This window comes from Diaphorina citri, unplaced genomic scaffold (assembly GCF_000475195.1).
Source record: "Diaphorina citri unplaced genomic scaffold, Diaci psyllid genome assembly version 1.1 scaffold640, whole genome shotgun sequence".
Classification (NCBI taxonomy): Eukaryota; Metazoa; Arthropoda; class Insecta; order Hemiptera; family Psyllidae; genus Diaphorina; species Diaphorina citri.
This window is the reverse complement of record NW_007378073.1, coordinates 69,472-92,365: the sequence shown is the minus strand read 5'-3', so window position 1 is coordinate 92,365 and position 22,894 is coordinate 69,472. Positions and strand designations below refer to the sequence as shown.

The 22,894-nt window shown below is 36.4% G+C and overlaps 5 protein-coding genes across 12 annotated transcripts in view; 3 read left to right on the top strand and 2 right to left on the bottom strand.

Annotated features, from left to right (window-relative positions):
- The first annotated feature begins 4 nt into the window (after positions 1-4).
- On the top strand, positions 5-2,231 carry LOC103510758 (periodic tryptophan protein 1 homolog). Of its 3 annotated transcripts, none has more exons than XM_026824734.1 (4): positions 5-379; positions 502-763; positions 997-1,834; positions 1,915-2,231. In XM_026824734.1, exons 1-4 carry the CDS (start codon positions 175-177, stop codon positions 2,224-2,226), a joined length of 1,617 nt encoding a protein of 538 aa, XP_026680535.1. In that variant the 5' UTR covers positions 5-174; the 3' UTR covers positions 2,227-2,231. The 3 variants fall into 3 exon arrangements, with proteins under 3 accessions (XP_026680535.1, XP_026680536.1, XP_026680534.1); XM_026824735.1 differs by having other exon boundaries at positions 5-454; positions 574-763; positions 997-1,831; positions 1,918-2,231; XM_026824733.1 differs by having other exon boundaries at positions 5-454; positions 574-763.
- Positions 2,232-2,635: 404 nt separating this feature from the next.
- On the top strand, positions 2,636-11,372 carry LOC103510763 (protein FAM210A). Of its 3 annotated transcripts, XR_003391942.1 has the most exons (5): positions 2,636-2,994; positions 3,602-3,753; positions 4,011-4,295; positions 4,746-5,155; positions 10,923-11,372. XR_003391942.1 is itself a non-coding variant. In XM_026824736.1 (4 exons), coding segments are annotated over exons 1-4 (717 nt in total). In that variant the 5' UTR covers positions 2,636-2,650; the 3' UTR covers positions 4,748-5,605. The 3 variants fall into 3 exon arrangements, 2 of the variants coding, with proteins under 2 accessions (XP_026680537.1, XP_017300202.1); XM_026824736.1 differs by lacking the exon at positions 10,923-11,372 and having other exon boundaries at positions 4,011-4,229; positions 4,746-5,605; XM_017444713.2 differs by lacking the exon at positions 10,923-11,372 and having other exon boundaries at positions 4,746-5,605.
- Positions 7,254-9,504, bottom strand: LOC103510755. The gene is made up of 3 exons (XM_008475443.2): positions 9,213-9,504; positions 8,005-8,386; positions 7,254-7,786 (listed from the first exon to the last, which is right to left on the bottom strand). The coding sequence occupies exons 1-2, from the start codon at positions 9,325-9,327 to the stop codon at positions 8,052-8,054; spliced, it is 450 nt and encodes a 149-aa protein (XP_008473665.1). The 5' UTR covers positions 9,328-9,504; the 3' UTR covers positions 7,254-7,786; positions 8,005-8,051.
- On the top strand, positions 9,053-10,596 carry LOC103510756. Its single transcript, XM_008475444.3, has 3 exons — positions 9,053-9,189; positions 9,557-9,778; positions 10,382-10,596. Exons 2-3 carry the CDS (start codon positions 9,574-9,576, stop codon positions 10,504-10,506), a joined length of 330 nt encoding a protein of 109 aa, XP_008473666.1. The 5' UTR covers positions 9,053-9,189; positions 9,557-9,573; the 3' UTR covers positions 10,507-10,596.
- Positions 11,373-13,731: 2,359 nt separating the features above from the next.
- Positions 13,732-22,894, bottom strand: part of LOC103510762 (dentin sialophosphoprotein) — a 20,329-nt gene continuing 11,166 nt past the window's right edge. Inside the window, exons 1-7 of one of the 4 annotated variants that reach the window (XM_026824728.1) lie at positions 21,990-22,173; positions 17,787-18,139; positions 17,470-17,490; positions 15,977-17,044; positions 15,318-15,670; positions 14,649-14,876; positions 13,732-14,114 (exon numbers count right to left, since the gene is read on the bottom strand). In XM_026824728.1, coding sequence (XP_026680529.1) covers positions 13,899-14,114; positions 14,649-14,876; positions 15,318-15,670; positions 15,977-17,044; positions 17,470-17,490; positions 17,787-17,961 — 2,061 coding nt within the window. In that variant the 5' untranslated portion in view covers positions 17,962-18,139; positions 21,990-22,173 and the 3' untranslated portion in view covers positions 13,732-13,898. Of the gene's footprint in view, positions 14,115-14,648; positions 14,877-15,317; positions 15,671-15,976; positions 17,045-17,469; positions 17,492-17,786; positions 18,140-21,864; positions 21,958-21,989; positions 22,174-22,894 lie in introns of those variants that run through there. The other 3 variants (XM_026824727.1, XM_026824726.1, XM_026824729.1) reach the window with 3 other exon arrangements.

Genomic DNA, 22,894 nt, shown 5'->3' with positions numbered 1-22,894 from the left:
TTTTATTAACTTTTTACTCTAATAACTATAATTTTGATTAAAAATAAAATTAAATACCTAATTAATTAGTGGTAAGTGGTACCTATTTTTTTATTTAAAATTGAATAAATCACCTTTTAATTATTTCCATGAGTGCTCTTTCGTAGAAGGAAAAAGATCCTGATTAAGGTGAACATGAATTTTGTACCTTGCATCAAGTGGGTGACATCAGGTGTAGCCAAATCCAACCCAGAGAAAATAAAACTTAGCCCAGATGAATTAAAGCGGCTAATAGCAGAAGAGAGACAACAGGAAAAGGAGGAGGAAGAAGATGAAGGAGAAGAACAAGATGAGTATAAAATGAGAGATTATGACAAAGAAGAAGATGCTACTGTAAGTGGTGCTATGGGACTCGGCAGTGTTGCTGTACTGGATGATGATGACATGTCTCTACCAACTCAAATAAACCAACATAGTATAAAATGAGAGATTATGACAAAGAAGAAGATGCTACTGTAAGTGGTGCTATGGGACTCGGCAGTGTTGCTGTACTGGATGATGATATGTCTCTACCAACTCAAATAAACCAACATGAAATCAAACTGGATGAATCAGATAGTGAAATTGACAATGAAATCATTAGAAAGGATGACAATCTCTTACTTGTAGGCCATGTCCAAGACGAAATGAGTATTCTTGAAGTTTATGTTTACAATCATGAGTCCAAAGACTTTTACGTCCATCATGATATTCTCTTACCAAGTGTCCCTTTGTGCTTTGAATGGTTAAGCTATGATCCTGGAAGTACAGACACTGGTAACCTTTGTGCTATTGGAGATTTAGGTCCAATTATCAAAGTTTGGGACCTGAATGGTTAAGCTATGATCCTGGAAGTACAGAGACTGGTAACCTTTGTGCTATTGGAGATTTAGGTCCAATTATCAAAGTTTGGGACTCCAAAGACTTTTACGTCCATCATGATATTCTCTTACCAAGTGTCCCTTTGTGCTTTGAATGGTTAAGCTATGATCCTGGAAGTACAGAGACTGGTAACCTTTGTGCTATTGGAGATTTAGGTCCAATTATCAAAGTTTGGGACCTAGATATAATCGACTGCTTGAAGCCAGCATTTACTTTGGGTAAAAAGAAAAAAGAACCCAAGAAAGGTTACAAGCATACAGATGCAGTGTTGGACATTGCATGGAATAAGAATGCTGCTCATGTTCTAGCAAGTGGATCAGTAGACAATACTATACTACTTTGGGATCTAGATGAGAGTGTGGCTACAACTCAAATGAGTCATAGTAAAGACAAAGTTCAAATGTTGAAGTGGCACCCTCATGAAAGTCATACATTGCTGACTGGATCATCAGACAAAAGAGTTAGAATTTATGATTGTCGTACTTATGATTCCTTCATGACTTGGAAAGTTAAAGGAGAAGTTGAAAAAGGAATTTGGAATGCAAGCTGTCCATTCAGTTGTTTTGTTGGAACCAGTGAAGGATATTTATACAACATTGATGTTAGAAATAAAAAACCAGTTTGGGAAATGAAATCTTTTGACAAAGAAGTAACTGGTCTCTATGTAACTGAACACATCCCTGATAGACTATATGCCTGTTCCAATGAAGAAGTATTGAAAGTATTTGAAAACCTAACAGATGAACCAAAACTCAGTAGTCAGAAACAAGTCAATATTGGAGAAGTAATGTGCTTAGAAGGTAACCCAAATCATCATAGTATGATAGCAATGGGAGGCACAAAAAGATGTAAAAACTTAACTCTCCTAAATATTGAAACTGCATTCATAAAGAAAGAAACTAAGAGTGATGAAGACATTGTTGATAATGAAGATAAAACTTAACTCTCCTAAATATTGAAACTGCATTCATAAAGAAAGAAACTAAGAGTGATGAAGACATTGTTGATAATGAAGATGATGAAGAAGAAGAAGAAAGTGACATAGATGATGTGGAAGAATTCTTTGGTCTCAAAAGTAACACTAAAAAACAATCAAAGAAAAAGAAATTTGCTTCATCAGAACCTGTTGAACCTTTCCAACCAACACCATTCAGCCATCTTGATCAGTGCTTTGTCAAAACTAAAGATCCTTCTTTGATAAAACAGAGAAAGTTTGTCAAAAAGCAGAAGAAAAATGAGAAGTCCATAGATAGAATTAAGAAAAAGAAGAAGCAAGAGAAAATGCAGAGAAATCAAGAAAAGTTGAGGAAAAATAAACAAAAATAATTTGGTTGAGAAAAATAATTTCCATAATTCAGGTACATAGCTACCTACTTGATCCTTTAATATTTCAACTTTGATACAATTAAATAAATTGTTTATAGTTTAGGTACTTATTACCTATACCTACCCATAATTGGTTTGTTGTGTTTATTTACATTATTTTCATAGGTTACCATAGGTACATTATATTCCAAAAAAAAATGCAATAGCTAGAGAATAGAGAAAATGAGGATAGACCACCCTAAAAAAAGTTGAGGAAAAATAAACAAAAATAATTTGGTTGAGAAAAATAATTTCCATAATTCAGGTACATAGCTACCTACTTGATCCTTTAACCCTTTTTTTTTTTTTTTTTTTTTTTTTTTGTATCTACCTACCTACATTCTATTTTTTTCTTAGTTCATTGCGTGCAATAACCATTTACCCAATGTTTTCAGTCAAAAGTGATCACATCCACCAGTTGAGATATACAAGTGCATATTACCACTTGATTGGACAAAGTCAACAAAGATCTCAAGTCAGATGTTATTCTAAGCAAGAACCCATCAGTAAAGAAAATAACTCATCCAGTGAGAAAAATCCATCACAGACCAAGCCTAATGATCCAGCAGCTTCTATGCCTGATTCTGATCCCAATTCTCCAGACAACAAGAAATTATCATTATTTCAAAGAATTAAGATCATGTACAGAGACTATTGGTACATCTTAGCTCCCGTACATTTGGTCACATCAGCATTTTGGTTTGGAAGCTTTTTTTATTTGGCTAAAAGGTATGTTTGTTTGTCAATAGGCTAATTATAATTAGGTTGGTGATTCTATTAATATTTAGGGGGGGGGGAATGATACTTGGGGAACATAAAATCTTCTCACTTTGAATTTTTCACCAAGTGTGAAAATGTGGAATACCTACCCTATTGGTACATCTTAGCTCCCGTACATTTGGTCACATCAGCATTTTGGTTTGGAAGCTTTTTTTATTTGGCTAAAAGGTATGTTTGTCTGTCAATAGGCTAATTATAATTAGGTTGGTGATTCTATTAATATTTAGGGGGGGGGAAAATGATACTTGGGGACCATAAAATCTTCTCACTTTGAATTTTTCACCAAGTGTGAAAATGTGGAATACCTACCTAGGTATAAAGTTATAAATCTGCTTTCAGAGGTGAGCCCCAACACCATTCCTTATGGTTTGATTCTGCTCTCCACCTCTCCTGGGTGATCAGTATTGATTAGAGATCTACCTACATCAGACCTAAATAATCTTCACTTAAAGACCAAACCCTCCATAAATTGTTTTGTAATCTCCTTTTTTTTATGTGTTTTATTTAAAGAGGAGGTTAACAATTAGAGTCTTATTCTCCATTCCTTTTGTTCCAGTGGTGTAGACATTGTAGCTGTGATGAAGACCCTTGGATTTAGTGAAACTATTACCAATAAATTAGAACAAGGCCATTCTACATCTGCCTATCTTGCCCTGGCTTATGCTCTGTATAAAATTGCCACACCACTTAGGTACACTGTTACATTAGGTGAGTCCCTCCAACTTTGTCAAATGGTAATTTCCCATTCTCAATAGAACTTTGTGGACTTTACACACATCCAACACTTGAACAAGAGCCCAATACTTAAAAAAAAAAAAAAAAAAATGGAACCTTTGGGAATATGTATTGGGATTTTTGTAGACAGTTTGGGAAATGGACATAATATGTAGACTTGAAGAGGCATAGTCTTGAATGCTCAGATTTAACAACCAATTGATTTTGACTTCCTTGATTTTTTCCCCCAGGAGGTACAACCTATTCAATTAACAAACTGAAAGAGCTAGGTTACATAAAACCAATTCCACCAAAGGAAAAACTTGTAGAGATGTACGAAGAAAAGAAAGAGCAGTTCATTGAAAAGAAAGATCAGCTGAAAGAAAGAATCCACGACAACAAAGTGATGATTCAGGAGCGATATCAAGATAACAAAACTATGCTGCAGGAGAAATATTCAGCAGAGAAATGTAAGACCATGCTTAGAATGAAAAAGGACAAGTTTTTAAACCACTGGCGTAGTACTAGAACTAGACGTTAGTATTTCTCATTCTTCTTACTTTATTTGCATTGTGTTCATGTTTTGCTTGTACATTATTCCGCCCCCTCACCCTCCAAGGTTGAAACTTTGTACTTTAACAAACAAATATTTGTTCAGTAAAATGTGCACATTTGTTTTACTGCTTTTCTTCTCTGCATGAATCTGATTGGGGCAACTAATTGTATTAAAAATGATCAAGTGCATTCTATTTTGAGTATTTTATACCTTGTTGTTTTCTTGAATGTTCTGTTTATCATAACTTTGTAGGTAGGTATGTTTATGTTCTATAAATTATTAAGAGAATATAGAAAGAACTCCCTTCTACCATGATTTGATAACAAAGCTGTTACCAAGCCACATCAGCTTTTTACCCCTTTTTTATGGATTTTATTTTTCGAAATTTCAGTGGACTCCGAAATTTAAGTATGGTGTTTAATTTTTTCAGAAAAATCCAATGGAAATGGGTCCTGCAAAAATAATGGAAATGGAGTGAGTAAACAAAATGGAAATGGAACGAGTAAGAGGAGAAACAATGGCCCAAGTAATGGGAGCAGTAACAAGGAAAGATAACACTGTTAAGTTACCAATGGAGAAGTGTAGAAACTTATCTGATGAAACTTATAATACCTATGAATTGGATGACAAATTGGTATCCTAAAATGTATTGAAACTCTATTTAAGTGTCTACTTGATTAGCTGGACAAGAAATTTTAACTTCTAGCACATGTTTTTGTATTGAAATAATTTTCACGAACGAATTTGACCAGTTGGGCAAGAAATTTTTACATAGAATACGTTTTTTTTATCTTTGAATAATTTCTGGGTTCGAATTCCTCTTTTAGGTATCTGTGACAGGTATTGTCTAAGCCTAAGCCATGTGTGATTTGGAATTTAAGATTAACGAAACTGCAAAGCCATTGCTCAAGTATTTGCTGTTACTGTTTTTGTATCGATAATACCTCTTACTACTGGTTGCTAGTCAATTGACCTGAAAAGGTCAAGGGTATATTTATACAAAGATCTCCATTTTTCACTTTTCTACCTTGACTAGGAGTCGAACCCTGGTCTTCTGAGTGTAATACCTTAGGACTGAAGTTCCTTCTGTGGATTGTAACTGACACTTTTAAATGGAATTCAATTTCAAGTGATTGATTCATGTTACCTATTTATTTTATGTGAAAGTATGTATCTATTGAATAGACGTTGCAAGTACCTACCTATCAAAAAGGTATCCAAATATAACTTATATTGAACAATGAAAAATAAAGACCTATTCTTTACCATCTTACATAATTATGGTATTAATATCACTGTTTTCCTTTTACTTCTTTCACATTGAATCAACTTAATTTGAAGTTCACAAGAATCACAAGGCAACAAAAGAGTTGATGCAATGGGAAAAAGTGCAGCTGCACTAGAGAAGGATTTCTTTCATTACAATACAAAACGTTCGAATAGTTATTTCAAACATTCGACTGGATTTACCAATGATTACAACGAGAACAAATCTTTTTGGAAAATCAAAAATATGGGCACGGAAATTTGTAACTACAGAATGTGGAAATCTACCGCTCACAGAAAAATAGTAGGTACCAACTTTTGTTCGTTTTTCGAGCTCCTTAACCTTTCACACGAAAATCGGCATTTTTCGTTTTATCCTACACGTCATTTATAATTTAGGAAAAAATCACAAAAACAACACATCTTCGTTTGGAGACGGCTAGCGAGCAGCGGGAAGAGGAGGAAGAGGACGAGAATTCTTAGCTTCGAACGACAATTCTATTTTATTCTATTCCATTACAAATATATTTCACCAATGACCGAAGAAAAACTGAAGAATTTAGGAACCTATCAATGCACAGTTAAATTTCTTAAAGGAGGTTATTTTAAATTCAAAAGAACATTTTCCGTACAAGAAACTATACAACACTTGAGACGATCTCGGAACTCTCTGATCTAAAATGAAACTGGACACAATTACGCATCAAGTGACCCACAGGATGTCTAGGCACGCAAATAAAGAAATTAGTCTCTCACGGTCTTATCAAAGAACAAACACATACCGATGCTGAGGTTGAACTTTACAACGTAGCATGGGACCGGTATATTCCCTTAATTCCAGGTATACATCACATAGCACAAATAGCTTAGGTCAACATATTTATTCATTACAAAAACTGAAAATCTGAAAAAGGCAAGACTGGTAAAAGTAAACAAAAGAAAATGCGACGTTGCCAAGCCACGTGTACTATGAACTTTTGGGGAAAGGGAGGGAGGTGGGTCGAATCAAATATTAAGGTATTTTTTATTTATTTTCTTTTGTAGAACTCTATTCATAAAAAATATACCTGCCTTCATTACAATCTAAAATAAATAATCTCGTGGTATCGAAATTTGCGAAAAAAAAAAAAAAAAAAAAAAAAAAAAAAATCTAAAATATAAATTATCGACCATTCAGTATTTTTTATAATTTTATTGTGAGTGCTAAAAAAAGTTGTGAAACATCTAGGAATAGATTTCATCTGTAAAATAAGAAAGGTAGACACTTTAAAATATTATTTCCTTTGCTGATCTGTGCATAAAATCGTTAGAAGACATCGACCCTTCATAATGAAGAAAAACAGAGAAAAGAAGATAAAAGGTACAGAAAATTAATAAAAAAAATACACAGACAAAATAAAATAGTTTGACATTTTGGGTGCAACAGCTTTAGACGAGATTTTTTTGATTTTGGAATTTGAGGGCTTTATATCATCTCACCTTTTTCCGCTGGAATAAAAGTGGTTTTAATAATTCTCACGAGGCTGAGTGTACTCCAAAATAGCAGCATGTTACTTGTATGACGGTTCCAACACGAAAAATGCACATACAAAACTCAATTTCAAAAATACAAATACAGACAAAAATTTCTATAAAATTTTTACTAAGTAAAAAGTTAATAAATGGAAAATAATTGGGTATCAAATGATTATTTTACTTGGACCTTAAAGTAGAGGGATAAACTTTGTATTCGGCAATTTGATTACATTCCTGTGGACCATCAAAACAATTCCAATATGTACTGCCTACTTATTTCCGATTCAAAAAGATGTGGTGGAACTAAACATAGTAAGTACGTATGTACAAGTTGCTTCTGTAGTAACGAAGTGTGACAATGTGATTCCGCCTAAGAAAATCCTGTACAATTGGTCTACAGTGGGATTTCATGAACAAGTTAACTTCAAATACAATAGGGAGCGGAGTCGCTACAACAACAACAATTATTGCAATTTACAAGTTTGAACACTTGCTTTCTTCCTAATTTTTTATGACCAGGAGAGCAACCTGAGTTGCTTATTTTAAGTTGAACTCATAAAATGAAGCCATGATTAGTTCATTTCAAATATTGGATTAAAATTCGATCAGAAACAAAAGGAAACATTGCCTACCAATGTCCGAACTCGGAAAAATATACTTTAATTTTAGCCAAAAGGCCGAGAACTCGGGTTGAACGCTTGCTTTCTTCCTAATTTTTTATGACCAGGAGAGCAACCTGAGTTGCTTATTTTAAGTTGAACTCATAAAATGAAGCCATCTGATTAGTTCATTTCAAATATTGGATTAAAATTCGATCAGAAACAAAAGGAAACATTGCCTACCAATCAACCAATGTCCAAACTCGGAAAAATATACTTTAATCTTAGCCAAAAGGCCGAGAACTCCGAAAAATATATTGAATTCGTAAAGTTAACTTGGATACCGGTTACCTCTCTTAAGCAATCACACTTTCCACCATCGTTTTCTTGATGATTTCACCAAAGTTTTCCGTTTCGGACACCACGGTCCCAGTGACAGGAGGGCTAGGTGCTACTGACACACCTAACGCGGGGGTAGGACCAGTGGTGGCGCTGTAACTCTGCGTCTGGGTAGCGTTAGGACAGGACGAGGCGTAAGTCCCGTACATAGTGCCCAGATCCGGCGCTGGGGTGTCTCTAGTATAGTCGCTGAATTGATCACTAGATTCCCCACCACTGTATGCCCGATAGCCACTGGTTAGATTAGACTCGGTGTACAGGTCTCCTGTTGTTTGGCTGGCGAAAGTCTCTCCTAGAAAATATAATAGAAAGTAAAAAATCAAACATGACAATCAACTTAACTTATTAGTAGTTCATTATAGGGTCTACTGGATTGAAGCGTGCAATAGCTAGTCTTCTGAATAAATCTATTAGGGTACCCGAAACCTCTTTTCTCCCGTGCATTTCTCGTCATCACACTGCAATCCAGATACTCTCGATCCTTAGTCCCTGAGGTTTAGTCCGCTATTCAGAGCTGTCTGGTAACCCAAGCACACCCAATCACCAATGTTTAAACCTTTCTTAATAAAAAACATTTCAAAAAATATTAAATTTTTCTTCAAAAGAGGGGAATTTCGATTGAAAATGTCTCAACGCAGTTTAGTGTTGATACAGGTCCCCCCCCTTAAAGGAGGAAAATTTTTACTGGACCTTTTTTAAAAAAAAAAAAAAAAAAACTTAAAAAAAAATATTGAATTTTTCTTCAAAAGAGGGGAATTTCGATTGTAAATGTCTCAACGCAGTTTAGTGTTGATACAGGTCCCCCCCCCTTAGAGGAGGAAAATTTTTACTGGAAATATCTTTACTCAATTTCGTGTCACAACACTTGAACAAGAGCCCAATACTTAAAAAAAAAAAAAAAAAATGGAACCTTTGGGAATATGTATTTGGATTTTTGTAGACAGTTTGGGAAATGGACATAAAAGAGGCATAGTCTTGAATGCTCAGATTTAACAACCAATTGATTTTAACTTCCTTGATTTTTTCCCCCAGGAGGTACAACCTATTCAATTAACAAACTGAAAGAGCTAGGTTACATAAAACCAATTCCACCAAATTTCGTGTCAAGCTTAACCTACCAGAGTAAGCAGACGGGAGTAGTTCAGTGAACGAGTCGCCTATCTTCTCATGGGCCGAGCTCAGATTATTGTACAGCGCCAGCTCTGGATTGAACGGCTCGTAACATGAATGCATCTGCTGCTGTAGCTCAAAGTTAGACAGGAGCTCGCTGTGATGATGGTGGTGGTGATGGTGACTGGACAGATACTGAGGGTGGTGGTGAGGGTAGTAGCTGCTCAGTGTGGAGGTCGCGGGTTCGTAGTCCGCGGCCGGATGATAGTTGTGAAACTGCTGGTAGTCGTACAACCTGAAGGATAGACGTAGAGAGCTTATTTATTCTGCTTGAACGGGGCTATTCCACCAAAGGAAAAACTTGTAGAGATGTACGAAGAAAAGAAAGAGCAGTTCATTGAAAAGAAAGATCAGCTGAAAGAAAGAATCCATGACAACAAAGTGATGATTCAGGAGCGATATCAAGATAACAAAACTATGCTGCAGGAGAAATATTCAGCAGAGAAATGTAAGACCATGCTTAGAATGAAAAAGGACAAGTTTTTAAACCACTGGCGTAGTACTAGAACTAGACGTTAGTATTTCTCATTCTTCTTACTTTATTTGCATTGTGTTCATGTTTTGCTTGTACATTATTCCGCCCCCTCACCCTCCAAGGTTGAAACTTTGTACTTTAACAAACAAATATTTGTTCAGTAAAATGTGCACATTTGTTTTACTGCTTTTCTTCTCTGCATGAATCTGATTGGGGCAACTAATTGTATTAAAAATGATCAAGTGCATTCTATTTTGAGTATTTTATACCTTGTTGTTTTCTTGAATGTTCTGTTTATCATAACTTTGTAGGTAGGTATGTTTATGTTCTATAAATTATTAAGAGAATATAGAAAGAACTCCCTTCTACCATGATTTGATAACAAAGCTGTTACCAAGCCACATCTTTTGAGTATTTTATACCTTGTTGTTTTCTTGAATGTTCTGTTTATCATAACTTTGTAGGTAGGTATGTTTATGTTCTATAAATTATTCAGAGAATATAGAAAGAACTCCCTTCTACCATGATTTGATAACAAAGCTGTTACCAAGCCACATTAGCTTTTTACCCCTTTTTTATGGATTTTATTTTTCGAAATTTCAGTGGACTCCGAAATTTAAGTATGGTGTTTAATTTTTTCAGAAAAATCCAATGGAAATGGGTCCTGCAAAAATAATGGAAATGGAGTGAGTAAACAAAATGGAAATGGAACGAGTAAGAGGAGAAACAATGGCCCAAGTAATGGGAGCAGTAACAAGGAAAGATAACACTGTTAAGTTACCAATGGAGAAGTGTAGAAACTTATCTGATGAAACTTATAATACCTATGAATTGGAGGACAAATTGGTATCCTAAAATGTATTGAAACTCTATGTGTCTACTTGATTGCAGTAACAAGGAAAGATAACACTGTTAAGTTACCAATGGAGAAGTGTAGAAACTTATCTGATGAAACTTATAATACCTATGAATTGGATGACAAATTGGTATCCTAAAATGTATTGAAACTCTATTTAAGTGTCTACTTGATTAGCTGGACAAGAAATTTTAACTTCTAGCACATGTTTTTGTATTGAAATAATTTTCACGAACGAATTTGACCAGTTGGGCAAGAAATTTTTACATAGAATACGTTTTTTTTATCTTTGAATAATTTCTGGGTTCGAATTCCTCTTTTTGACAGGTATTGTCTAAGCCTAAGCCATGTGTGATTTGGAATTTGTGATTAACGAAACTGCAAAGCCATTGCTCAAGTATTTGCTGTTACTGTTTTTGTATCGATAATACCTCTTACTACTGGTTGCTAGTCAATTGACCTGAAAAGGTCAAGGGTATATTTATACAAAGATCTCCATTTTTCACTTTTCTACCTTGACTAGGAGTCGAACCCTGGTCTTCTGAGTGTAATACCTTAGGACTGAAGTTCCTTCTGTGGATTGTAACTGACACTTTTAAATGGAATTCAATTTCAAGTGATTGATTCATGTTACCTATTTATTTTATGTGAAAGTATGTATCTATTGAATAGACGTTGCAAGTACCTACCTATCAAAAAGGTATCCAAATATAACTTATATTGAACAATGAAAAATAAAGACCTATTCTTTACCATCTTACATAATTATGGTGTTAATATCAGTTTTCCTTGACTTTACTTCTTTCACATTGAATCAACTTAATTTGAAGTTCACAAGGCAACAAAAGAGTTGATGCAATGGGAAAAAGTGCAGCTGCACTAGAGAAGGATTTCTTTCAATACGATACAAAACATGGTATGGTATGGTTAGTATGGTTTCGCTATGCCTCTTGTAATAGAAAGTAAAAATATGGTACCTAGATGTTTAAAACAGCACTGACAAATCGTATTTGTATAGGTAATGTTTTAAAATTTCTTTTTTATTAAGGGAGAAAAATACTTAACTTACTCTCAACTTAACGGTTAGAAATACATAACATAGGGGGGTTCTAGAACAAAAACAAAAACTTAAAAATAAATTAACCAATAGAAAAATCTAATTAATTTAAATTTAATAGAAAAAAGGTGGAATAATAAATTTACTACAGGATAATGATATTTTGTTTCTTCTATCTAGGCCTAAAAAGTTGGTACATGCAAGCAAATTCTAACTCGGTCTAAAATCTAATTAGTTTTTTCGTCAATAACATTGAACTGGTAAAATAATAACATAACTCTCAATAATTACGTAATATACAGAGCTGAATATACAATAAATAAATAATTTGTATAAATATTTAGCTACTCCTTAGTTCATAATATTTATGTACATTATAATAACAGTAAAATATACGAATGGTCGTGTATTATGTTCGCTAAAATTGTCTCTAAAATTCTCTTCGAAATTTCAATTCATGTGGAAAAGATAAAAAGTTAATAGAAAGGGAATTGGGCGTTCAAAGACTTCCAACCACCGTTTTACGAATACCACCATGTTTAATTATATTCAAAAAAAAAAAAAAAAAAAATGCAATAGCTAGAGAATAGAGAAAATGAGAATAGACCACCCTAAAATGGGTCCATAGATTTCAGGGGGGGAAACCCCATAAGCAGTGGTTGAATTCCATTTTTTTTTTTTAAATAGGTACTCAATGTTCTTACATAGAAAATATTTGAAAAAAAATCTGACAAAACAGTTTCAATTCCTGGAAGAAAAAAATGATTGGGCAAGCATGCCCAGGCCTAGTTTCAGTCCTGAACAAAACTGGTTGAAAGGGTGCGATTCTACTTTTGCGACGAACGTGAAGGAAAAAACAGCCGACATAACCTCAAAATTTCAGATTTGATTTGTTGATATTTAATTTTTATATTTTTTATCAAGAAGGTGAAGAAGTGGAAAAAATTGAAAATCAAAGGAACTTTTTATTTCATTTACTAGTTTTTGTAAAGATTAATTTCCCAGATTTAACTGTAAATATCGACATTATCCTCCTTTTTTATCATGGCCCTGTGTTTTACAACGATAAGCGTTTAATACTGGATCTAGAACACCAGTAAAATGTCACTGAAAGAACTGAGCAGAATTTTGCCTGGCATTAGAACCTTATCAAGAAACAAAGTACACTTTCAGTTTCTCAGTCAATTGAGGTGTTCTTCAAGTTTTGTGTCAACAGGAAATCACTTCATATACAATATTCAAGGTAAGTGGATGGATGTGTAAAGGAATATTTTGTGAGTGAATGAAAACTGAAGGTATAGGTACCTTCAGTTCTCACAAGTAAAAAATCACAACTAATCAATAGGTACCTACTATTTCAGAGAGAAAAACTTGACTAGGTAATAAGGGGACATTTGATGCCTGCCAAAGCACACGCGCATATCTCTGGATCACAATAGCCCTCACACGCACACCCACAGAACTCGCGCGATATACGAATCTGCTTGCATTGGTTTTTCTCTGTCGGATCAATCTTGTCTACACCAGCAGCTCGTAGCATGGCCCTCCGCTGACGTATTTTGACAGGCTGGAACGGGAAACAAGGAAAAATTAGCTATATTTTATTCATAAATCCAGATATAACCACTTGGAGGGAAAAAAATCAATAGAGGGAACTGTAATTAAAAATCAATAGAGGTAGAGGGAACTGTAAGTACTTCAATAGAGGGAATTGTAATTCTAACTGAGGTCTCATAATCCCAAAATAGGAGAGAAAAGGATAAGCCAGCCGTTCCTAGAACGAACCTTTTCTGTTTAGGATGCTTGTCACAAATGTAGTTTGACATTTGATGCCTGCCAAAGCACACGCGCATATCTCTGGATCACAATAGCCCTCACACGCACACCCACAGAACTCGCGCGATATACGGATCTGCTTGCATTGGTTTCTATGATAGGGAACTGGACCAAGAACAGTATTCTTATAGGTATGCTCACAGTCAAGTTACGAGTCCCTAAGGACTTGAAGTGTGGAAATTATCTTCTCTGTTCTAGTTCTGTGCGAAATTCTACTTCTTCAAGGGTCTACACTTGTTTGAGGCCCTTAATGCGCGTTTTGAGACACGGAAACATAGAATAGGTCCCATTACCCAAAGAAAAACAGAAAATTGCAACGTTCCTCTCATTGCTGGGGGGAGTGTACATTACTTACCTGACATTTGATGCCTGCCAAAGCACACGCACATATCTCCGGATCGCAATAGCCCTTACATGCACACCCGCAGAAACCCTAGGTTCATTACCTGACATTTGATGCCTGCCAAAGCACACGCGCATATCTCTGGATCACAATAGCCCTCACACGCACACCCACAGAACTCGCGCGATATACGGATCTGCTTGCATTGGTTTTTCTCTGTCGGATCGATCTTGTCTACACCAGCAGCTCGTAGCATGGCCCTCCGCTGACGTATTTTGACAGGCTGGAACGGGAAACAAGGAAAAATTAGCTATATTTTATTCATAAACCCAGATATAACCACTTGGAGGAAAAAAAAATCAATAGAGGGAACTGTAACTAAAAATCAATAGAGGGAACTGTAATTAAAAATCAATAGAGGTAGAGGGAACTATAACTACTTCAATAGAGGGAATTGTAATTCTAACTGAGGTCTCATAATCCCAAAATAGGAGAGAAAAGGATAAGCTAGCCGTTCCTAGAACGAACCTTTTCTGTTTAGGATGCTTGTCACAAATGTAGTTCCCCGCCTAATACAGTGTCTACTAGACACTACTCTGAATTTTATGACTTGACTTGGACTCGAACCACCAGATCCAGAGTCCACCTTGCTAACCACTACACCCCTGAGGTTGCTGTTTATGATAGAGTTCACCTCATGTAAGAATCGAACTTGCGATCTAGCGTTTACAAGACAGACGCTACCCTCCAAGTTAACTAGGCCGGCTAAATTATTATTATTATTCTCCAGTCTACTAGTGTAAAACCATTTTCTTACCTGCAGAGTGTAACTACTATCCGAATCGAAGTCCTGATCACTGAACTGCTCATCCGAGTCACTATCATCGTTCGAGTCACAACCGGAGATCGAACCCGCGGACTCCACACTGCAGTGCGGGGACCGGGCCATACGCTGGTGTACACGTCTCTGTTCCAGGGCGTACTGGGAGAGCGTGAAGGTTTGCACGTGTGAATGATGCCAGGACATGCCTAGTGTGGAACCGCCCTGAGAAGAAGACGAAACAGACCACAGTAAATATTAGGAAAAATGCTGTCTAAAAAAAAAAAAATAATAATAATAATAATAATATATCTTGAAATAAATTTTAATCATGAATTTATAAATTGTGCTATTTTATTATTTGCACAGGAATTTCGCCCCAGGCGGGAATCGAACCCGCGACATAGCACTGGCGCACTACCTTCCAAGCTTTATTTAGTCTGCCATCACCATTCAGTTTTCATATAAAGTTCGCGCCGGTCAGAACTCGAACCCGCGACCTAGCATATAAAAGGCAGGAGCGGTACCTTCCAAGCCAACTAGACTAGCTGCTGCTCCCGTTTATTAAGCTTTTAAAATGAGAAAAATACAATTTTTACCGGAGCCTTAAATAAAATCACAAAGGGTATACAAAAGTCTATAGCAAATAATGAAAAGTTTCCCTACCTGGGATGGGACACACGTAAATCCTTGCATACGAGGAAAGTAATACACGGACACTGTATCGAACGTAATGCCCTTCTTCTTTTTAGCCGGGGGCAGTTCACTCTCATAGGCCACATTCTGATGGGGTCGCTTCAGATTACTCTTGAACGAGGTCTGCCGACTGGTCGAAGGAATGGAAGGGATTTCCTGAAGGAGACTCGAGCTGATATAGGGGACTTCTGGCTTGACCTCGTCATCATCGATACTACTGATATCGATATCTTCATCACTATCATGATCTTTGCTAACCTCGGGACTAGTGAGGTTCGTACGACCATTGGTTTCCTGAATACTGCTGCTTTTCCATTGAGGTTCTAGTGAACAAATGGGAAGAACAGAATGTTAAAATACAAAACTAAAACACAAACAAGAGGCTCGTTTTAGAACCATGTGTAATTCCTGAATGGGATGGTCGTATGAGTTAAAAGCTCCATCAAGTGAAGGAACATGATAAGATTTTCCCATACTTTGGCTCACTTGTATCTTGTAATTATAAGACCTTTTAACATGTATTTTACAAGGTACCAATGAATTTACTATAATACCTAGCAGATTTATAACATACCCAATCAACTCCCCAAGACTGTCCCTAGTTTAGTAATAAGTAATAGAATAATTACCAGCAGTATCCTCAGGTTCTCCACTCTGGTCAGTTCCATTATCACTAAAGTCTTTCTTCTCACCCCTCACATAATCCAACTTGTTTCCCTCAGTTGCAAACACATCACATGGTGATCTTGTCAAATCATCAAATGTGGGCATACTCAGCCGTGGTGTCCCACTGAAATCTATTTCACTCATTTCCGAGAATGAAATACATGGGGTTACCCAGGACTCTGCACTTGTCACTTCTTGTTCTCCATTCCCAGTGGCAAATTCATCAGAGGATGTAGTTGAGGAAGAGTCTGAGGAACTCTTAGTGATCACTTCATCAATGAGTTCAGATCCAATACCAGAGTCACTCCCATCTGACTTCTCCACCTCATCGTCATCTTCAGACCGCTGAGATGATTTAGAAGAGAAATATTCCTTCTCGTCCTTCTCCTCTTCTTTTCCAGCCTCTTCTTTGGGTTCTCCAAAGCTTTCAGCTTTGTCCTCTGGCTTGACGTGTTCATGGCTATCAATCACTTTTTCCAATATGTGCTCTAATATTTCTTTGGCCACTGTTTTGCCAATCACTTCACATACATTGGTCACTACCTCAGTTTTGACTTGGTCTGTGCATGTTGTGCTGTCTGAATCATTTTGTTCGTTGATTGCCTTGGGAGGAATATTTAATTTTTCTACACTACTACTACATTGCTCTTTGTTGTTAGCTGCTAGATCAAGAGAACTGTCTGTGTTTGTTTCAACATTGGCTGGGGTATTCACACATGGAGTTTCCAAACTTTCATTCTCATCAACTACTTGTTTGCTTTCATCATGATCTATGACAGCTGACTCCTTGTTAATATCTACTTCCTCATTAGATTCCAACACATTGCTTAAAATAGTCTTCCTTTCCTCCTCAGTATGACTGTGCTCATTGTTTGGCTGATTAGTTTTATCATTAGCAAGGACATTGATTTGATTATTGACTAGTTGTACACTAAGATTTTCATCTATCACATTATCTACATTGTTAATCCTGGCTTTGTCCAAAGCTTCTGTATATTTACTACTGGAAGTTTCATTTACATTAGAGTAACCTGAAATCAACAAAGGGCATAAACTTGAAGTTGTGAAATGACAGGATAATAGATCCTCTTAATTAGACTTACTTTATCATGGACACTCATTGCTATCTTGAAAGCCCAGAAGAGGTTAGGTATAGTAGAACAGCCGCGGTAGACAGTAATAGTACACAGAAAAAAGACGGAAGCAACGAGTGTCCATGATAAAGTAAGTCTAATTAATGTATTGACCGTTGCAATGAACTCTCAAGAATACGTAAGATCCTCTTAAAGAATATGGACCTTTTTGGCTGATTTGTGGAAATCCTTTGAGGAAATGGCTTGACTGATTTTGATGAATTTTTTTGTGGATGTTAGGAAGTACTCTGAAAGTAATATAACATAAGATACTAGAAATCACCAATTTTTAATCTGATTCAAAATGGCTCATGCTTGCTTACCTGTATCAGTATCAGTAGAAGTGTTAATCCTGGCTTTGTCCAAAGCTTCTGTATATTTACTACTGGAAGTTTCATTTACATTAGAGTAACCTGAAATCAACAAAGGGCATGAACTTGAAGTTGTGAAATGACAGGATGATAAATCCTCTTAAAGAATATGGAACTTTTTTCCTATGAGGAAATGGCTTGACTGATTTTGATGAATTTTTTTGTGGATGTTAGAAAGTGCTCTGAAAGTAACATAAGATACTTGAAATCACCAATTTTTAATCTGATTCAAAATGGCTCATGCTTACCTGTATCAGTATCAGTAGAAGAAGAAACAGTCTTCTCTACATTGGAACAATCACCACTGTTGGCTCTATCACAAGACTCATTTATCTGACCAACTTTATCATTCTCCTCTGTTTTGTTAGCAACAATCTGCAAGTTTTCTTCAACGTTAGATTGCTCAGGAACATTCTCCACAGGGTCCTCTGTTGGTTCCTTCATGATGAATTTGTTAAAACCAAATCTTCATCAAAATAGTACGACACAAAGTTTTAATATTTGTTCAGTTTGATAAGCCTCTCCCTCATGTAATGATGGAGTAGTTGTGCAGATGAGCATGGATCACTCTCTGCATGTTGATTTTTACATTGCATTGACTAGAAAATTTCATCATACTTATCTGGAACATAATAATGAGAGTCAAAATAATTGATTTTTTTCAAAAAAAAAAATAATAATAATAAAATAAAGCAAATAATTCAATTTATCATCTAAATAATAGATACCTTTTTTATTCATTGTAAATTATTTTAATAAGATTTTTTCTCTTTATGTTTATGATGACGGTAAAACAAGATCTCAAATTCAAGACCTGCTTACCACTAAATTTTTGCTGTTAGTCATATTCACCAGACATCATCTTACAAAAGAAAGTATTACAAAGAAAAATATTACATAGGGACAGAAAAAAAGCATACTCCCACCCAATTACTCTAAGAATACAAATGCCTCATACCTGGCAGAATTATTGGAGACTGATATAGTTATCTTATTTGGTGAAAATTGGGCTACTTAAAAGGAAAAATGTTTCCATTTTAACAAATAGAAACAGATAATGCTGATTGGCAAATGCCGGGTGAGTGGAAATGCACCATAACCTACCCCCAGCCCCTATGGTGTGGGCAAAGCCCTAGGCAATAAATAGTCCCATAGACCCTGAGGTGTGGAGGGCCTTTGGCATTTAAAAGCCCCACAGGCCCCGATTCTTCAAATTAGAGAATACTTAAGTTGGCAAATGCCGGGTGAGTGGAAATGCACCATAACCTACCCCCAGCCCCTATGGTGTGGGCAAAGCCCTAGGCAATAAATAGTCCCACAGACCCTGAGGTGCGGAGGGCCTTTGGCATTTAAAAGCCCCACAGGCCCCGATTCTTCAAATTAGAGAATATCTACCTATAATATAAGGTAGAAAACTCCATAACTACACACAGCACACCAAATGAAAGTTTTATGGTTTGACAATATTTTTCAAACAAAGAATGTGTCATGCAAAGTTTGACATGAGAAGTCATTTCTGGAATGGGAATTTTTGTTCTGGGAATTAGATTACTAGTGGACAATCTACATAGGTAGGTAGGTAGGTAGGTATTCAACATTTTTCCTTTGGTGATAAGCCTACTGGGTACTGGGCACTTTCATGTAGGTAGCTAAGGTCTTCCCTACCATCAATAAGAAAATAAATTCTGTGATACATAGACAGGCAAAAGTGGATTCTCATAAATAGGTAGAACAAGAGGAAAATGATAGCAATGAAACTATTGGAAAATCAAGAAGAAAAAAAATAGGAACCAGTGTCTACTAGACACTACTCTGAATTTTATGACTTGACTTGGACTCGAACCACCAGATCCAGAGTCCACCTTGCTAACCACTACACAACTGAGGTTGGTGTTTATGATAGAGTTCACCGCATGTAAGAATCGAACTTGCGGTCTAGCGTTTACAAGGCAGACGCTACCCTCCAAGCTAACTGGGCCGGCTAAATTATTATTATTGTTATTTTTTTTCTTCACACACAGCACACCAAATGAAAGTTTTATGGTTTGACAATATTTTTCAAACAAAGAATGTGTCATGCAAAGTTTGACATGAGAAGTCACTTCTGGAATGGGAATTTTTGTTCTGGGCATTAGATTACTAGTGGACAATCTAAATAGGTAGGTAGGTAGGTATTCAACATTTTTCCTTTGGTGATAAGCCGAAGTGTGGAAAATTATCTTCTCTGTTCTAGTTCTGTGCGAAATTCTACTTCTTCAAGGGTCTACACTTGTTTGAGGCCCTTAATGCGCGTTTTGAGACACGGAAACATAGAATAGGTCCCATTACCCAAAGAAAAACAGAAAATTGCAACGTTCCTCTCATTGCTGGGGGGAGTGTACATTACTTACCTGACATTTGATGCCTGCCAAAGCACACGCACATATCTCCGGATCGCAATAGCCCTTACATGCAACGCAACCCCGCGTAGCGAACACGCGAAGCCCCCGGGGGGTGGAGGGGGGCGAAGCCCCCCTCCCGAGCACGAAGTGCGAGTTGCTAATATACATTTTGTGTAGAGCTCAGATTATGTTCGCAATACTTATTGAATGAGTAATGGAACTGATGAATATTCAATTCGAAGTAGGTTTCAAAAAAAAAAATCCTCGGAAAAAGAAGTACTTTAGTAGCAAAAAGTCATCAGCAGAGAGTAGGTACAAGGTAACTAGGCAGTAGAAATTGTAAGATACCTACATACACAGGTACCTACCTATAGGTATTACGTAGACACCTACAATCTACCTACATGGCTACATGCACACAAACACATTTGCAAACCTTTTTCCTCAGTCAAAAGCTAACCATGCGCGACTTTTTCGTATGTTTTTTAAATACATAAAAATATACGTGGTACTTTCATGTAGGTATTAAGTAGTATGGTCCATACTACATGTTATTAAAATACACGTACGAAACAAGGAAAAATTAGCTATATTTTATTCATAAACCCAGATATAACCACTTGGAGGAAAAAAAAATCAATAGAGGGAACTGTAACTAAAAATCAATAGAGGGAACTGTAATTAAAAATCAATAGAGGTAGAGGGAACTGTAAGTACTTCAATAGAGGGAATTGTAATTCTAACTGAGGTCTCATAATCCCAAAATAGGAGAGAAAAGGATAAGCCAGCCGTTCCTAGAACGAACCTTTTCTGTTTAGGATGCTTGTCACAAATGTAGTTTCCCGCCTAATACAGTGTCTACTAGACACTACTCTGAATTTTATGACTTGACTTGGACTCGAACCACCAGATCCAGAGTCCACCTTGCTAACCACTACACCCCTGAGGTTGCTGTTTATGATAGAGTTCACCTCATGTAAGAATCGAACTTGCGATCTAGCGTTTACAAGACAGACGCTACCCTCCAAGTTAACTAGGCCGGCTAAATTATTATTATTATTCTCCAGTCTACTAGTGTAAAACCATTTTCTTACCTGCAGAGTGTAACTACTATCCGAATCGAAGTCCTGATCACTGAACTGCTCATCCGAGTCACTATCATCGTTCGAGTCACAACCGGAGATCGAACCCGCGGACTCCACACTGCAGTGCGGGGACCGGGCCATACGCTGGTGTACACGTCTCTGTTCCAGGGCGTACTGGGAGAGCGTGAAGGTTTGCACGTGTGAATGATGCCAGGACATGCCTAGTGTGGAACCGCCCTGAGAAGAAGACGAAACAGACCACAGTGAATATTAGGGAAAAATGCTCTCTAAAAATATATATATATATAACTTGAAACAAATTTCAGTCATGAATGTTTGAATTGTACAACTATTTTTATTTAAAAGTTTGCCCTAGGAGGGAATCAAAAATAATCTTGAAATAAATTTAATTCATGAATAAAAATAAAATAAATTTACTCAAGTGATTAATGATCTTGTACAATTATTTTCATATAAAGTTCGCACCGGTCAGAACTCGAACCCGCGACCTAGAAGGCAGGAGCGTTACCTTCCAAGCCAACTAGACTAGCTGCTGCTCCCGTTTATTAAGCTTTTAAAATGAGAAAAATACAATTTTTACCGGAGCCTTAAATAAAATCACAAAGGGTATACAAAAGTCTATAGCAAATAATGAAGCACTTTCATGTAGGTAGCTAAGGTCTTCCCTACCATCAATAAGAAAATAAATTCTGTGATACATAGACAGGCAAAAGTGGATTCTCACAATTAGGTAGAACAAGAGGAAAATGATAGCAAAAAGGCATTGAAACTATTGGAAAATCAAGAAGAATAGAAAGTAAAAAATAGGAAGTAGGTAGGCAGTCTATTGTATTAACCTAGAAAACGGTTTCCATACTTACAGAAATCATAGAGGAACTCACAGAACAATATTGTAAAAAGTTAAATGACGAAAATGAAGTAAAAACCTTTGATTAAAATGCAAAATGTCTATTGTATTAACCTAGAAAACGGTTTCCATACTTACAGAAATCATAGAGGAACTCACAGAACAATATTGTAAAAAGTTAAATGACAAAAATGAAGTAAAAACCTTTGATTAAAATGTAAAACACATGACTATTCCAAATGTACAACCAACAGTTAACACTCAACAGTAGAAAGAAAATTGGAAAATCCTCAGGCAGGAGAAAATTTTCACTTCACATAAAAAATTTGAAAGAAAATTTCAGTGTCTACTAGACACTACTCTGAATTTTATGACTTGACTTGGACTCGAACCACCAGATCCAGAGTCCACCTTGCTAACCACTACACCCCTGAGGTTGCTGTTTATGATAGAGTTCACCTCATGTAAGAATCGAACTTGCGATCTAGCGTTTACAAGACAGACGCTACCCTCCAAGTTAACTAGGCCGGCTAAATTATTATTATTATTCTCCAGTCTACTAGTGTAAAACCATTTTCTTACCTGCAGAGTGTAACTACTATCCGAATCGAAGTCCTGATCACTGAACTGCTCATCCGAGTCACTATCATCGTTCGAGTCACAACCGGAGATCGAACCCGCGGACTCCACACTGCAGTGCGGGGACCGGGCCATACGCTGGTGTACACGTCTCTGTTCCAGGGCGTACTGGGAGAGCGTGAAGGTTTGCACGTGTGAATGATGCCAGGACATGCCTAGTGTGGAACCGCCCTGAGAAGAAGACGAAACAGACCACAGTAAATATTAGGAAAAATGCTGTCTAAAAAAAAAAAAATAATAATAATAATAATAATATATCTTGAAATAAATTTTAATCATGAATTTATAAATTGTGCTATTTTATTATTTGCACAGGAATTTCGCCCCAGGCGGGAATCGAACCCGCGACATAGCACTGGCGCACTACCTTCCAAGCTTTATTTAGTCTGCCATCACCATTCGAG